General features: G+C 41.7%; 2 protein-coding genes across 3 annotated transcripts in view; both read right to left on the reverse strand.

Moving 5' to 3' along the window:
• Nucleotides 1-17,074, reverse strand: part of SH3BP5 (SH3 domain binding protein 5) — a 51,523-nt gene extending 34,449 nt beyond the window's left edge. The window contains exons 1-3 of the mRNA XM_066193619.1: nt 16,874-17,074; nt 14,626-14,688; nt 4,413-4,541 (exon numbers count right to left, since the gene is read on the reverse strand). Coding sequence (XP_066049716.1) covers nt 4,413-4,541; nt 14,626-14,688; nt 16,874-16,954 — 273 coding nt within the window. The 5' untranslated portion in view covers nt 16,955-17,074. The remainder of the gene's footprint in view (nt 1-4,412; nt 4,542-14,625; nt 14,689-16,873) is intronic.
• A 294-nt stretch (nt 17,075-17,368) lies between these two features.
• METTL6 (methyltransferase 6, tRNA N3-cytidine) overlaps nt 17,369-18,008 on the reverse strand; it is a 38,423-nt gene continuing 37,783 nt past the window's right edge. For both annotated transcript variants that reach the window (XR_010722605.1, XR_010722604.1), the window contains exon 9: nt 17,369-17,426. The gene's annotated coding sequence lies outside the window, so the exon portion shown is untranslated. The remainder of the gene's footprint in view (nt 17,427-18,008) is intronic.

Here is an 18,008-nt window from a genome sequence, read left to right on the forward strand (position 1 = left end):
GCAACAAAAAAAGAACCAAAAACAAACGAAAAAACCCTGAAACTCAATTAAAAGCAATACTCCCAGGGCTTAGGGTCACTAAAAATGTATGGATTGTTTTATTTGTGGGGGTGGGAACACACTTTTATCAGATTGTTTTTCCAGCAGAAGCAAAGCAGAAAGGCATATCTCCTGTTCAGTTTGTCTATGGGTTCACAAGTGATGATGTATGGATGGCAGTGTTTTAATGGCACCTCTCACCCAGTGACCCCAAAGTGCTTTTACTTCCCTTAATGAACTCAGCTTCACAGCAGCTTGACAGCTTCATTTTACATGGGAACTGAGAGTGATGAAGTCATCCATCTGTGCCATGCAGCAGCACAAAATCAGCTCCTGCCAGCCCAGTGATTTATGCATTAGACCACACTTGCTCTTGCACAGCATCCTGTCCCAGAGCATGTGTCACCAGGGAGGTGACACACTTCCCAGCTCTGTCACTTGCTCAGACACTACTGTGAGCACAATTGCATAGGCACTTTCCAGCCCCAGCCCTGCAAAATGTCAAGTCAACAGTGGCTTACGACACTCCTTACCTCAGAGGCTCAGGACTTCTGTTTCCATTATTAATGTTTCCTGGCAACTTCACCCTTCTTCCCCATTAGCTTTGGGCAAGAAAAGTCTAATTCTTTGACTAGTCAACTGGTGAAGCAGCTACTAGTGGGGAAGAAAAATGAAAGAGAAAAGAAGAAACCACCACCCAAACCAAACAGACATATGGGAAGTTTGATTTTCTGAACATTTAGAACCTGGGCCACCTTCTGGATTACAGGAATTTCATACTGCTGCAATGTGAATGTAAATGCAAAATCCTCTATGTGCCAAGGTTCTTCCACTGAACAAGGGCATTACTGCAGAAGTTAAAGAACAACATGAAAAGACAATACGCCAAACAAAAAATGTTCTTGCAGCACAAGTACTTCAAAAGTTGATTAAACAACAAATTGGAATCAAAATGCTCCAAAACAGTAAGGCGTGTCTACAGTCAACACAAAAGGCCCACTGCTGTACCAAATGAGGAATCACATCAGTTCTGTCTTGGCAGAATTTACATGAAATCTCCTTGAGCAATAATATTAGCTGGATCTCACTTGAGTCTCACCAAAAGCCAAATATTACTGCTTTGGTACCAACAGACAGCACATCCTGACTCCCTGCGCCTCCATTTCAGAGGGTAAAGCACTCAGATTGTAACACTAAGGGGCCAGAGCTCTGGTAAAGCAAAGTTTCACCCTGAGATAAGCCAAGCCGTGGCTCTCTTGGCAAACACTCCACAAACAAGATCCTACAGGACTTTCACATAGGAGAGTTAATTTGTTTTGAGTTCCCTACCTTCTGCCAACACAGGATTGCACAAGATGGGGATAAGGGTGAGTAGACAAAAGGGCTAAAGATCCTAAAGGTTCTCCAGTGTCAAACTTCAGTTGGTGACCTGGTTTTTGACGACCCCACATCACTGCTCTCATACCTTCTTAATGGATTTTAACTTAATAGATGAAACATATATTTCCAAAAGAGACTCGTGCTGGTGTCAAGTGAAAGCAAGCTCCTCAATGTGACTTAACAGAGCTTGCATCAGGTAACTTACCCTACAGCTGACATCTAAAATGCAAGCAACTCTGGACAACTCCTGCATTTCTGCCAAACTAAGAGTCATTAATTACGCAACTCTGTATTTCCAAAAGGCTTAAAACTATAGGTCATATTTTTACTTCCCTTTAGTGAGAACAACAAGCAGGAATTTACACTTCCCTTTCTCTTACCAGTAGAGTCGCTCATTTTTCCCCTATTGTTTAATTAAAGCTGTTTCGGCCCCCAAGAACCTTGTGCCCATATTTTTGGAGGCAGCCTAATGGCTCTAAAATAACTATAAAGACAAGAAGAGGAAGACAATTCTTCACAGGCTAGATGCTATTTTTAATTTAAATAAAAAAAAAAAAAACAACAAGCTCTTCCCATGGTTTCTCCACAGCTCTGCAAATCAAAGTAAAAAAAGAGATGCAAACTGGCACCTAACCATGTTAATACTCTGATGCATTCCTCCAGTTTCATATTTTCCCACCTATTCACCCCTTCTCCATGCCTTATGACAGTGGATTTGCCCCCAGTTAAGTGGAACTTGTGTAGATTAAATGAAAACTAGAAAAATTCTTTAGTCAGATGCTTTACTGACGATTGGCACCAATCTTTTCAATCTCCCACCTTCCAGACAGATTCACCATCGTTCAATGCTTGCATTCCTCTTGGCCCTCACATTTTCCATTTTAAGATGTTATTAGACAAAGGGCAAAAGGGAAGCCAGAGATCACCTTCCATCTCTGCCTGCTGAGCAGATACAAAGCAGGAACTCTATCCATGACCAGATTCATTACACAAAATGAAAAAAAGCAAAATGAGTGGTTAGAAGGGCAACCCTTGCTTTAAAATAAAATGCTGCCAAGGAATTAAAAGACAATCGAATGTGTAGCAAATAAACAGATCTGGGATAAATAGCACTTAAACCTAGCTAGTGGCAGAATGGATTGGGAGAAAAATATGGTTTCCTCTAACACACCTACTACTGGAGCAGTGAATCTACTAATTTAAGGACGTTCAGGAGCTTGGGTTTCTAAGTGGTCTTGCAAAGTACCTTTGATTCAGAACGACTGAATGGATTTCAGGCGTAGCAGAGATATAACAATACAAAATTCCATTTCCAGAACATATCTGCTGCCAGGTTGAGGACAAAGAGCAAAGTTCGCTGCTCTGAGTTTGTGATGTTACAAACCTCAAAGTCAATTGATCTCTTGATGGTTTTTTTTTTTTTGTACTGCAAAGTGTGACTTCTACCATTAACTTTTCCAAGTGTAACTCTTGAAGTCCTGTGCATGCTGTGCCTTACCCAGCTATTTATAGTAATAGAAGTATAAGATCATGCTCAAGGCAGGGTTGCAGGGACTGTTTTTTCCAAATTGCACATACTAGTTTACACAATTACTAACTTCTGTAGCTCACCAGTGGTTTACCTCTAGCACACACAACAGTCCTCTTGAGCAGGGTTTCAGAGCAGTTACAGATAAAAGGTAAATACTTCAAAGCACAGCAAGCAGGGTAGAGTTTACCTATTTGCCACACTGCTCCTTAGTCTGCAGGACTACGGCTAAAAGCCCCATCACTTGAGACAATGCCTCCAAAACAATGCTAAGCAATTTAAAGCATCAACAGTCACATATTATCTTGTATGCCACATCCCATAATTCAGTTCCTGCTTCATCAACTTTCAAGGGAATGAAGCTTGTTCATTCCTCCCTTTCCTGTGGGCTGTTCTGAGGATGCATTCCCTTCCCTCCCCTTTTCTGACCCTGAGAGTTTACCTTCTGCCTCCTGAGCACACATTTACTCTACTTTTCTCACCCGTCTACCTACTTTTATGAACAAAATCCCTCTGCAGTTTTTCACGTATTTCACACATGCCACTTCAACTCTCACTCTCCCCTTGAACACAACCACATCCCAGCTGCAGATGCCACCCCACACATCCTTCCAGCCAAGCACAGAAGTAGCAGCTCTAGGCAGCTCTTCCTGCCTCAAGAGAAAACAGAAATAGCAATCAGGAACACACCTCCCTTGGCGAAGGAGCAAAAAGCCTCACACACCAGCAAGCCCCACCACAAACCCAGCAGAAGCACTACCTAATCCACCACACATTCAACTCCCAGCAGCTTTTTCTCTAAAATGAGATATTGCCTGACATGTCACAAGCTTTCTGGCTTTCTCTTCATCCAGCAGGTCACACTCTTCCTTTCAGACTTCATCCCTCTGAACTACACAGGCCTATCAATAATCAAGTAGTAGCTGGGGCATGGGAAGTAGGCCCTGATGACAGAGAAAGCCAAGCTCAGTTTGTCTCCAAACAAAAACATTTTAGCACATTCCTACTTCATCACAACCCAATCAGCACCAAACCCTGCAGGTTTCCCCAAGCCTGCCCCATTCCAGCCTTTTTCCCTGCAGCCTCCAGCTGCAGCCATTTAGCTGCTGAGCATTTAGCTTTAAGAAGAAAAAACAGATACACAAAGTCTACACTGTTTTTTCAAATAAGGACAATGACTGATAGGAAAGAGCAGGGCTCTGAAAGGCCATTTATAATGAGAGAATAGAAGTAGTCTTTTTTTATTGTGTCTGCTGTAGCTGCTCTGGGCTTGAAGAGCACGTGCAGCCGTGGCTGTGAAGAAATCCATTTTGCCATCGATTCCCGTGGCCGACATGCAACTGAAGACACAGACCAGTGTCATCCAAGTGCATATGCTCAGGGTGGTATTAATAGCAGCAAAGCAACACCATCAGTGTGTGCCCTCCAACTACCACCACAAGCTTATAAGGCAGAAAGTTCTTACCTGCCTGGCCACCCTACGAGCTTCCCAGTAAGGTTTAGAGTCTTCTACAGCTTTTCCAATCTTCTTTACCAGTTCATCCAGTTTTACTGTCGCCTCGACCAGCACAGAGCGGAACTTCTGGCGTGCATCCTTCAAAATGTTGCCGGAAGGAATGAAAGGACAAAGGCAGGTTAGAGCTTTAAAAATTCTTTCTACCTGTTTGTTCCTACCTTCAGGTTCCTCTTAAGATTCACACAGGAGCTGACACATTCAAAAGAGTTACTGGCATTCAGACTAAGACAGAATTTTTCAGCAGAGGAACCCTGGAACCCAGAGCCAAATCCTAAAGCCGGCATCCTGGACACCAAATCCTTGTCTTTCAGTGACAGCTTTTATATAAAGCCCACAACAGGCTGCTCTAGATGTTACCTCTGACAGGGCTCCTCAGAGAGGAATTGTTTGTAAATTACTCACTTGGTGAGAAGGCAAACAGCAGTGTAACAAGTTCTGAGAGGGACTTCAATGGCAAAGAAATCCCATATAGATAATGCTACAATGGTGCTAGCACGCAGGCCAAACCCCCACAGCCGGCTGGCAAATCAGCTGGAATTGGCACAGAAAACCCATCTTTTCAGCTATGGTTTCCATCAAAGGAGAAGGGCACCTACATTCCACTTCACTGTTAGTATTTTCTATATTTAAAAAATCCAGCTACTTCCAAACGGGATGAGTTGCGCTCCTTACATGATTAGTTAAAGCAATTAAAATATTTTCTCTGCTTCACTGAAATTTCCACACATGTAAGCAAAGTGATTCTGATTTCGATCTCAGAATCCACCACAGACTCTAAATATATGAAATTATTGCAGATTGATGCAAATTCAGGCTGGGACTTGGCCCAGGATTTAAGGAGATGAAGAGGAAGGGGCATGTGAGCTCTCAACAAGGCTTGTAACTCTAATTAGAGTGCAGCATTTATGCAGACTGCTGGAGTGATATGTTGATCATCAGGAAGCAGCTGGCTTCAAGAAGTGCCCTAATTCAGGAGGGTTTTGTCATTATTGTTGAGGATTTCTAGAATGCAAAACTGCTTATTCACTGGAAGTTTTAAAATACATTGCAAGCTGCCACTATGCTCTCAGAAGTGGAAAAAAATGCAACAATACATCAGTTTTTACAGAAAAAGCAACATACTTCTGTAAGAGCCTCTTTGCTTCCTTTTTAGTATTATGTAAAACTGAACCAGCACCAGCATTATTTTAGTCCAGGGCAAATAGCTTTGGATTCTTAAGGTACTCCAATTTATTCAAAGGAATTATTCAAACGGGTAACAAGGTACTCCAATTTATTCAAAGGAATTATTCAAATGGATAACAAGAATTAAATGGACATTAACTTATTATTTCATTAACTCAAATCCAGTAAATAATCTCATTTCTCAGTGAAAGCCTGAAATGTATCATTTAAACAATATTTATTGAGTCAATGATTTTCTCAGTGAGAAGAATTTGAATATTTCAAATCAAATTACTGGACCATACATGGTTCACTGCTCAAAATGAGTTTCATAAGTAACTGAAAAAAGTCTCCAAGCATGATGACTATACTGCAAGAAAAATATTAAGCACTGAAGTACTGTATTTAACAAAGAGAAAAATTATTTGCTGGTGTAGGAACAGAATTAAAAGCTCATTTCTAAATGAATGAGCTGGAAGATTTCTTTTCAATCTCTTTGTGAAAGCTGTATATAAGGATATTAGTTATGCAAAGCAAATAGTTTAAGTAAAAAAAAAAAGCCCTCTGCAGTGATTCATCAAAAAGTTCAGTTCCCATGTTTGTAGGATAAGTACTTGGAAAAAGAAATCATCACTACAAATCTGTGCTTGGAGACCTGCCCCAAATTTATTAATGCAACAATTACATACAGTCTTATCCAATAGGAAAAAGATGACTAGCCCCTACCTGGAGTTTAAAAAAACAAAATAAAACAAAACAAACCCCAAAAGACACTAAAAACAACGCAGACAAATTAACAGCAACTTCTGTACCCATTCATCTCCCTTTAACTCTGATGAAGCAGATACAAATTACTGAACTCCAAGTGCTCCTCTAACTGATGCCTGAAGCACAGGTCTTAAAAATGGTGAAGTACACGTTTGCCCATGAGCACAAGTCCACACAGTAGTTAGTTACACAGGATAGAAAGCTTCAGCTGCAAAACACACTGGTGTGAAATTCCAGCTTATCATTTTCCTCCAAAGATGACTGGTTCTTCTTTTAAGGCTTAATTTAGGTCTGACCACCCTCACTCCTGCAGTGAAGAACAATAATGAAAACCAAAACACCCTGGAACTTTCTATCTGTATCATCCATCACAACTTATTTTAAGCGACATTTATTCTCAGGCTCCTGACTGTCAGGAACACAAGCCTGCAGGCTCCAGCACCTTCTGTATGACAGAACAAGCAGATGCTCAGTTCTCTGCTGGGAGCAGCCCCACTACAGAAGGCTTCCAGCCATCCCCTTCAGCCCCAGCAGCAGGGTGCCCAGGTCACTGAGGTGAGATGCCAAACCCACACCCTCTGCAGCCCCACACACACCACTTCTACTCTCCACCAGCCCCAACTACACTGCAGAAGCAAAGGATCCCACACTGTGCATCTACAGCGTGTGTGCTCCTGGGGCAGCGCAGTGCCTTCACCCCACGCAGCCTCCTCAACCCAAACTGATGCAGCTCTCCTGACCATGCCTCTGATCCGGGAGCTCTGGGTCACAGCTCCCTCCTGCCAACACCCAGCCATGCTCCTCGGTTCAGTGTGGGACCTGCCACGTGCTGGCAGAGCATCTGCAAAGACATCACCCTTGGGACAGCGCAAAACTCCCCTGGCAGGTAACCCTGGGGAGGTCTGAGTAACAACTACAGGTGCAGCAGCTATTTTTACATATGTGAAAATGGGGAGGTCAGAAGCACCAAGTAGCACTGGGCTTGGTGCACTTACTCCTTATGTGACATGAGAAGTACATCTGTTGTTCATGGAAATGAATGGGCCTATGGTCAAGGCAGTAACTTGGGAATTGATTTAATTCACTGCTTTCTGTCTGACTTCCCACGTTACTGTCAGTGAGGCACTTCGACCCACATGTGAAGTGGTCCAAATGCTGTTTTCTGTAAGGACACTCACATCTAAAGCTTAGAGGCTCAGAACAGCACATCCCTGCAGCTCATCCATGGTCCCCAGCACAGGGCAAGTCCTACATCCAGGTTAGAAAGACAATCACAACACTTTGAAGTTACTTATCGAATCCTCTGGTGTGACTTGCCCCTCCACACAAGTGTTTCTATTTAACTGCCAAACTCTTGCTTCATTTACACCATTATCTAGTACACACGGATAACAGAGGAAGGAAAATATGTCCATTACTGCAACTTCTTGTTGTGAGCAAAACCCAGACAGTGCAGCATATGCCAGAGAAATTTTCTAGCTCAGTCCTCAATCTCTAGTTTCTGTATTTCAGTTTTTTGAAAGATAATTCATTCCAGCAGAAATGCTATTCATTGGTAACAGCAGCCTTAGCGAACATGTGAGTCACACTCACCGTTTCTGGGTGGGTTTTTTGCTTCTCAAAAACACATTTTGTTTTTCTCACCACTGCACTGCATACATACACACACAGATTCAAACAGAAGCAATGCAACTGGCATGAAACATCTCAAACACCTTGACATTTTTAAAGCATGTTTTCCCCTCTACTCACTCCTAATCTTCTGTGATCATTTTTAAGAACACTTTGCTTCTGATTTTAGAAATAGAAAGGTGACATTGAAGATGTTAGCCAGTCAGTCAGCTTTCAATGTTTTTTCCCTCCTATTTGCTCAAATGAAATGATGATAAACCTTTTCCAAGCTGCACAAAAGCCGATTAAGGCACTTTATCCTCGATGTGTGCCACAAGGTTAAAAAAAAAAAAAAAAAGTAGCAGGAGAAGCTTCTCACCTAAATTACAGCCCTAATAAGTAGACTCTCACTAGCTAGGTGTTTGTCATACACACACTCCAGCAAGGCAGAGCACTTAAGTGTAGCATGTGGACAGCTGCAGTTTACATTTCAACATCTCATTCTATGGCTGCAAGAGCTCCACACTCATCAACTTTCTTCCTGGAAATCCTCAGCATTTTTCTTTCAAAAGAGAGTTCACTGTCTTAGGGAGCATGCCAGACCTCTACCCCATAAATGGTTTTGCTGCCATAGTTCATTGTTAAAAACAGACTTTGTTTGCAATAACTTGCTCTTGGGCAGCTTTTTGAAACTGCACCAGAAAGAAGGACCACACTTAAGGACAGGTCAACCTTACCGCAGCATTTTGAAAATCCACTCTCAAACGTGGGGGAAAATCTAAAAAACTAAAATACACTTTTCAACCTATACACAACCTATCAGAGAAAAAAAGCACGCCTGTTTTCCTCACTCATGAGTGATTGTGATGAACTGGTGTTAAATGCCAGATGACAAGCAAATAACTATTTCTGCCCATCAAATGAATCATGTCTTTTCAAACAATTTTATTTTTAAAATGAGCTTTACATATCAATCACATCTGAATCATCTTAGTACCAAGCACATCTAAATTTCATTTACAAAGGTTGTCCCATGACCGTTCTGCCAGTCTGGTGTGCAGAACCTCTGTCAAGCATGGGAAATAGAATTGCTGACTGAGAGACAGGTTTCATCTATTTCCAAGAGGCTGACAGGATCCATACCCATCTTCTCTGCTACAAAGACTTACCAGCTGCAAAAGCTCATTTCCAAGTTAAATCAGCATCAGCACCATACATCCACACCAAACAGATGCACAGAGTGTGCTCAGAAATCTGCCTTCAAGCATCAAACCAGTTAAATACACTTCTAACACATCTTTGGTACCTGAGCAATTCAAGTAAACCAGACTGGCAACCAAACCTTAAAAACAAAGTGCAAGGAAGGGGATAAGTAGTATCTCAATTTTTGAGGGATAAGAAAAGTCTTTGGTTTTTGGTTTTTTTTAGACAGCTACTAATTTGCCATCTAAGAACAATTTAAAAATCAGTACCTGAAAGTTGCTCTAACCTCCTGCTTGCAGACTGTTACAAACTGAGACTACCAACACTTTTTTACTACAAATTCTTTTAATTCTCTTAGAAGAAGAGAGAAGAAAGCAGGCATGGCAGGATACTGGATGCTCCTTACAAAGCAAAACTTCTCCACCTAACCTTTCCTCTCTCAGGCTGGAAACCCACCTCTACGTCAAGAACATGAATCCAGTAAAGCCCTTTGACTCACTTGGTTGACAAAATCTTTCCAGAGCCACCGCAGAGGAAGAGGCCTTCCCTTACTCATCCTTGGATGAAAGCAGAAGGCAAAACAACAAGGAATTCACATGTAGGAGCCATTTCCTATGGAAGCAAGTAGATCATAAAGAGATGGGGAAAGATTTGTCCTGATAGTGCTGGACAAATCCATCACACGTGTACATCTTCCTCCAAAAGCCAGCAGGAACACCAGCCAGTGAGCTGCTTTGCCCTTATCTCTGCATTCTTTGTGGACATTCTCTGGAAAATGCTGCACAGGGATACTGATAAGGTGGCGGATGTTTCCACAGATAGATGTTTCCTCAAGCCAAGCAGGCATGCTCAGAATGAGATTCCAAACACTGAGAGGTCATTTTGCTAAAACCTGAAAGATGGAGGACTTTTTTAAAAAAAATCTACTTACATTTTTTATCTGTGACAGGGTCAGCAGCTCAAGTTTTTTTCCTAAAGTAAGTATTTTAGTGGAGAAGTAAGAAGCAATTCTAAATAACTGGTGAATATCTTCCTGCCAACGGGAAGCAGTGAATTAATTCCTTGTTTTGCTTTGCTTGTGTGTGCAGCTTTTGCTTTACTTAACTGTGTTTATCTCAACCCACGGGTTTTCTCACTTCTACTCTTCTGGTTCTCCCTCCTGCCCCACCGGCAGGGAAGGAGCAAGGAGCTGTGTCATGCTTAGCAGCCAGCTGGGGTTACACCATGACAAAAAGTCCTTCCCCTTCCGAGAGGGGTTCAAATGACCACAAGGCTCACAAGTGGAAGAGCACCACAGCTGATAAAGCCCTTTCCTTACATCCAACAACAACCCTGGGTGACCTTTACGATAAACCCAGGGCTAGAAGTAACACAAAGTCTTGTAGACCAGGACCAGAGGATCTAGGCAAGCACACAAGAAGGATCCCAACCAGGCCCTCTAATGACCAGTATGGCTGAAAGCAGCACTGTTCAGCTCTAGTTTCCCTGTGCAGTAAAAAAAACATTGGCAAGCTTGTAGCTCCAGCAACACAAAAAACTCTCTCTAACAAAAACCACATTTGGGATAGCTGGGATTCCAGTGGTAACTTAAATGGTATGTGCTGCATTTCCCCTCCCCGCAATGCTGCCAGAGGGTCTCCGGGTTAATTTGTTACATCTGAGTTGTACTCTCAGGGCCAGTCCAAGCCCTGTATGAGCTGGCTGGACAGGCAATTCCTGCACATTTGTTAAGTACGCTCGCAGCTCCTGATGCGAGTTCAGATGGAGATGTATCTCCAATAAACAGGGAAAAAACCTCTTGCATTTGGCCAAAACACACTTGAATCTCCCCTGCAAGACGTTTCCCCCAGCTCTTCACAGACACTTCAAAAATAAACAAGGACATTAGCGAAGCCAAGTGTTAAATCCCTCAGAGAACCCTTATCATCCTTCTGCTGTGTCAGTAATGTTCAGTGTTGCACTTAGTATGAGCAGCATTATGGATTTTAAATCAAGTCTAATCAAAGATTCATTAACAGGCAATACATTAACGCAACATATAACTACCAGGCACTCAGTGCCCTTCAACAGCTCCGCAACTCCTGAACAGGCTGCGAGCGTCAGCAGGTCAGGATATTTCTCCAGGGTTTAATAGGACAGGTCAAAAGAGCAAAAAATGAGTAATTCTTCCAAGTAAAAGAATAGATGTAGCCAACTTCAATGTATCTGTTCAAGTCACGCCATGCATGTATATCCAGTGCTCTCACAAGGCGATATGGGTGCAGACCTTAACTTGAAAAGATTAAAAAACCCAGGCTGTTTTACTTAAAAACAGATCATATGGCAGTTTCAGTACAGAATTTAAAGAAATGGTAGGCTGGTCATTAAAACAGAATTCCCCGTTTTATCTTATCACCTCTGTGATAAGTGGACACCAGTATTTTCTAAATTGCTCAAACACGGACATTCCTGTGGCTACACCATGACAGTGTAGTCTCAAAATCCTAGAACTCTCTACTGAATTCAGCCCCATAACCTTTTCCACTGGATAATGCAGCATTATTACTTCTATCCTGCAGATGCACACCTGAGGCACAGCAAGAACAGAAGCATGGGTTCAGAAGGATTCAACAGCTTTTTTTTTTCCAGTTAATGGGAACTGGAGACAGCCAGCAGTCCCACTTAGAGCGATATACGGGAAGTCCAGAACAGTCTTGCAGAGCTCAGATGCCACAAGGTTACCCTTCCTGCTTATCACAGAGTACATCAAGTCACAAAAACATGGGTGTCTTTTTCTGAACTTCCTTCAAAGAAATACACCTTCTACTCAAACACTCCCATCGCTTTTCCAGATTATTCTGGGAAAAAATATCAACAGTGGGAATGTATGGATCACAAAGCAATGCTACAGGAAGCTGGCAGTCAGCAACTTGTGCTCTAAATAATGTAATGACACATCTATGTTCCCATTAAAGATATTGAAAAGATGAAGAAAATGATACTAGCAAAACAGGATAAATATAACTCTATTGTCTGGTTAAAAAACACCCACACACATCTTTCTTCCAATGAAATATGGCAGGAACACTGCAGACTAGGAAGGGGTAGCAAGAGGGACTCAAAGCAGCTAATAAGAGCCAAAAGTCCAAATCTTCAAAGGGAAACTCAGCATGGCTCTCCCAGAAGCCCACATTTTTGACAGCATTCATGGATTTCGGAAGCCTTTGAAGCAGAATGATCCCAGTTCCAAACTCCTCCTTCCAAACTCAGGATTTATCCTATAAGGCTGCTTGGCAAATCTTTCTTTCCTTGTCCAGAGCATGAATGCAGAGATTTTCTGCTAACCACACACATTAGGTGTTGTGGAATTTTTTTTAATCATTTCCCCTAGAAAGGTTTTAAATCCATTTAAAATGCATTTATCAACCTGTATATAAATTAAGCCTTGCTTACATTATCTAACTGCATTTGTCCTCAATATTTAAGCAGATCAAATGTAATGAAAATCTTTACGGATTAAAAATAATGCAGTTGCATGATATCACAAACTGGTATCCATCCAGTAAGATTTCTGGATGAAAAGTAAAGAGGAAACATTCAAGAAAGCATACTCTTGGTGGTGTTCCACCTTAATTCCATCAAAAACTGCTTACAGTAAGGACTACAGACAGATCTGCAGTAAACACTTAATGGCAAAGTGCAGAGAATGACTATATGATTTCTACCTATCAAACACCTGGTATTTACTAGGCTGAGTAAGCAACACTGTAAGACCAAGCTAATGTGGAAATTCTGCTCTTTTATTTACAGTTATATTTCCAGGAGCCTTTCAGCCTCTGCAGCTCAGCACGTGTCACGCACACAGTAGCTACAAATCTGCAGGCTTGACAAACATTTGATCACATGAATAATTTTAATCAAGCAGCAAAACCCCATCTTAAAGTCACTGGGATTTATTTCATGAGGATGCCTTTGCATTATTATTACTATTCCATCTGCTTCATAATATGTCCTCAGTGCAAGGTTATGACAAAATTAATGAAATCCAGGCAACTATCCATAACACCATCTTCCAATTTCAGTACCTCAGCATGAAAGGAGGAGACTAAAAGATGCATATAATGATTTTTTTCAATATATCTATATAGAGATTCCTGAAGTCAATTTAATTGCTACTGCTGCAGACTAGAATACTGATTTTTAAAGTTCACTCATAAAATTTAAATCATGCTAGTGACACTGAACAGTTTTCACAGCAAAAATACTGTTTCATTTTGTACAGCAAATAGTTCCCAAATTAACTAAGTTTATTTACCAATAAATTTGTGATCTACATGTCACAAATGACAGAAAGTGCAAACAAGTGGGGAGAAGAAAAAAGACAAGGCTCTTTGTTTCCTAAGATCATAACCCCAATTTCTGTTCAGTGCTCTCAGTGGATACTCTAGCACTTTAAAATTTTACCAAGAACCATCCCATGCTTGAGGTATCCCTCTCATAAAAAGACACACATGAGGGAAAAAAAAAATAATAAATTTTAAAAGTAAACAAACAACAAACCAGACTTTGACATTTTGAAGGTACGGACAGAAATCTACAGATGTACTTTTACAGTATGTTCCTCACTGCAATCTCAGTATGTTTTGACACAGTATTCAAAATTTTGTAATGACATCAAAATTATTTAGGATGTAAAGGCATATTTTATGCCAGTTTTTCTTTAGCAGCACATTAATCTTATACTTTCACTGGGTTTATCTTCTCTGTTTTGCAAACAAAAGAAAAATTAGACACACAAACAGGACAGGTTTTTTTGCTTGGCTGTTAGATCAAAAATGTTGAGCCTTCCAGAATAACTACCAATTAGATGAAGCTCATATTTGGGGATTTAGAAAGAATTTCTTCAGAACTTGATATTAGATTTTTCAGTATCCATGAAAACCTCTCTGTATAACCAGGAAGTTTTTTATTCCAACTTTCCTTCATCACCTTCCTTGCCCAGGAAGTGATGACAAAAAAAGGCGAAGATAACATGCTAAAAAAACCCCAAACAGCCACCAAAGAGAAGATCCTGGCAGACAGCTGTATGGCAAAAACCTCTTGACCAAATAAACTTTCCCTGCCTATAATCAACAAACACAAAACAGTGACTTGCAAAAATAAAACTTGTCTAAGCCTAGTGTCAAAACCTAAAAATAAGTTCTGGCAGTGGTTGTGTATGAGGCTCTCCACACAGGGTTTTTTTACACTGTCAGTATACCTCTCTACCTTTTCCCTTTCTTTTCAGCTCAATTCATACCCTTAAAAAAATCATCACCAGACTCAGTGGCAAAATTACCATACAGGGTGCACAAATTCAGCCTACTCAAAAACACTGTCCCTTTTGTTCACAAAATCCAACATGCACAAAAAGAAAATGCAAGGATAAATTCTATACCTCCAGCTCCGTCTCTCTGCGATTGATATCATCTGTAGATTGATTCAGTTTTTCTAGCTCCCCCTAGAAGGAAAGAAAGTCAGATGCATAGTAAGAAATTAGGGAAAAAAAACATGTCTGAGAAGGCTCATTCAGCATCCCCACTGAAAGCTCTCAAGGGCTTTGGCTAAGGAATTTTGTGAAAAGAGGAAACCTTGAGATATTTAACTTAACTTTGCCACTGGTCTTCTACTTTGTTATTTAAAAGAAAAAATAATCAGAGAAGCTCTACTGTTTTATGTTAAGGCAACACATTTCCAATTCTGGCTACTTCTTCACCATTACAAATAAACACAAGGTACACAGTAAGCTCTATCTCATTAGCCAATTTAGTCAGTTTCAGCAAGGCATTGGGGAGACAGACACACCCACCCCAAAAGAGCATAAAGTTTGTGTTTTCACAGGGGAAACGCACTGAAAGGACAGAACTGATAAGAAACGCATCTTGCCGCATGAGAGGCATTTTATTTTGGATTTTAGCAAACCATTTCATAACACAACCAGTCAATGGGACATACAGTTATGTTTACATAATGTGCCTTCCTGCCAACATTCTGATCCCTTAACAGCAGAAACAAAGGTGTTAAATCCCTTGAATAAATATGTAGTAGAGGTGGTGCTGGCATGAATGAAGCTACTGTAAAAATAAAGCTCATTCCTACTGACTTTCTTGCCACAAAAAGCAACCCTCGGGAGGAGATCTGATAGCTTTCTTTATCTGAGCAACATGTTCCTTCAAGCGAGATTATAAGATTTTTAACAGGAGTGTTCTCCAATTTAAACGTTATTTAATTGTCAACCGGTGTAACACAATACACCTGGAAAATGTTTTGCTGTACAAACCGAACGTTGTAAATTGATTGTCACTTGAGCAGTTTCCCACTAGACTACAAGAATGACTCTGGTTACAACCAGAAAGGAATTAATTACAACAGTTTAGCTCTCTTATCCTCAGCGGTCAGATTTCATTTCCTACTCCTAGGATTTGGAAAATACCTATTTGCTTATCCATGTTGTCTGAAACGAACACTCATCCAAAAATTACCTAATTGTCTCTTACTGTAAGGCTCAAAACCTGATGGCTCTCACGGAAGCAGACACAGTAGCCTGTTTTACAAACCAAACAGAAAACTTAACAAAAACAGTTGTTTTGCCAACAATTCACAAATCGTATACGTGGAAACGTGTTGCAAGCTGAAGAACCTAAGGCCAAAATTAGATCAATAGACACCAACCAGGCTCAGGCTCTTAAAATCAGGGCAGTACCGGGCTAGATTTTGGCTGAGGGCCTCGCTATGTGTAACCATGTTTTGAGAATTTTGCAATTGCTCTGCAAAGCCCTGGAAAACGAAATGCTCGCGATTGGGAAAAGAATGACAATTACAGCAAGCAGGGACCTACGCCAAGGATCCTCTCAGCAATGTACACACATGTTATATTCATTCATGACAAACAGTCCCAGCAATGCTGGAGGCAAAAGCCATAAATCTGCAGAGACCTAAAAATACATTTCATTTCAGGGACCACAGCATGCCTGAAGTTTGTACCAGGCTATTGGTCGAGACATGATTTTGGGGAGAAAAGCTTTGTTTAGACATCATGCAAGAATAAGAAGCACTGCAGAAGGCATTCACAGAGAGGAAGCACCATATTCCACTCAAGCTCCTTTTTAAAAGAAATCAAAAATAACGATAAAAATAACCATTTTTTTTTTTTAATCTACGTTTTCCCGCATTTATGAATTTCTGAGCACCAGCCCCCGCTCCACGAGCAAGGTCACGCTGTCATGGTCAAAACTAAAAAGGGGAGGGGGGATTTCAGCAGGAGGGGAGAAGGAGGGACGCCTAACAGAGCCCGGCACGGAGCGATGCCCGGGGTAACAAAGGGCTGGGGCATCCCGGGGGCGCTTCCCCCGCTCCCGGCGGGCGCCGAGACACCCGGGGCTGCTCTGGGGGGAAAAAAAAAAAAAAAAAAAAAAAAAAAAAAGAAAAAAATATATATGTGTGTGTGCGTATATATATACACACACATACATATATATATATATGCGCGTGTGTGTATGCATGCGTGTGTCCATGTATATATGTATGTATGCACATACGCAGCAAAAGCAATGAAATAAAAGGCAACCATTATCACATACAGCCCTAACACACATTTTAAAAGGAACTTGAAGAACGCCGCCGCCCATCGGAAGGCAGGCCCTCACCTGGATGCGGGGGTCCACCTCCTCGTCCTCGGGGTGCGGTGGCTCCTCGGCGGGGCGGCCCCGCCGGCTCCCCGGCTCCATGGCGGCTCCCGCTGCTGCCGCTGCTGCTGCTGGTGCTGCTGCTGCCGCCGCCGCCGGCGCCTCCCGCTCCGCCGCTCCCGGCTCCGGCTCCGCGGCGCGGCCTCCGCCCGGCCCCGCCTCCGGGGGAACCCTCCCTCCCCGCAGCGCCCCCCGTCTCTTTGTGCCTTCGCAGCGAGGGGATGAAAACAGCGCGAAATTGCGGGGGGTTTCCTTTCTTCCCTCCCCCCCCCCCTTTTTTAAAATTTTTTAAAAAATTTTTTTTTTTTTCTTTTTTACCCTCCCTCCCGCCCCGTTTTTCTGGCGTGCTAATTCCTGCGTCCCCGCCGCAACGGCACTGCGTGAGGCACACAGGATGAGTAGTTCCAGGTGCAGGGAAACGCTAAGGACACCTTGCTGTTTTTTTTTTAATTTATCCCCCCGCCCCTTCTTTTTTTCTTTCCTCTTTTCCAGGCTCTGCTGGAGGCTGACATTCCTATGGAGAGAAAAGAAAAATAAAAGGGTAGGGAGAAAGGGAGAAGAGAAAAATACTAAAGGCACTTTCAACAACCTTGAAAATTCAAATGAAACCCAGATTTCTAGTGTGTGGCAGCTAAGTAGGCAACTATTGTACCTACTGCATGCAGCAGAAAAAGACATACTGAAGATACATCCTTTTGTCGTCCGTGAAAAAGAACTTCGTACAAGATGTACATGCACTGCCCATGTCTAGCAGAGTGCTTCAGATTAGTGTCTCCCTAATCACAGGGGTGGATAACAAGTAATTTTGAACAGATGAGGAATATATTTCCACTTTTAAAGTATCACTATTAATTTAACCCCATTTATTGTTAGAAATTTCCTCAAAAGGTAATAAAAATGGAAAGTTTAGATGTGGTGAAGAAAGAAGCTTCCTTTGTGGGACTGCAAGTGAAAAAAAATCTCATATCTCTTTATAAGATAAAAATAAGAGGGAGAGAAAATAAAAAGATAAAAAAATAACATTGCTAAGGTAACTAAGATAAAAAAGGAGGCAGAAGAAAAGCATTCAAGCTCTTCCAAATGCTATAAAGCAACC

Source organism: Chamaea fasciata, unplaced genomic scaffold (assembly GCF_029207755.1).
Source record: "Chamaea fasciata isolate MVZ Bird 193981 ecotype frontalis unplaced genomic scaffold, bChaFas1.0.hap1 SCAF_1, whole genome shotgun sequence".
NCBI lineage: Eukaryota > Metazoa > Chordata > Aves > Passeriformes > Sylviidae > Chamaea > Chamaea fasciata.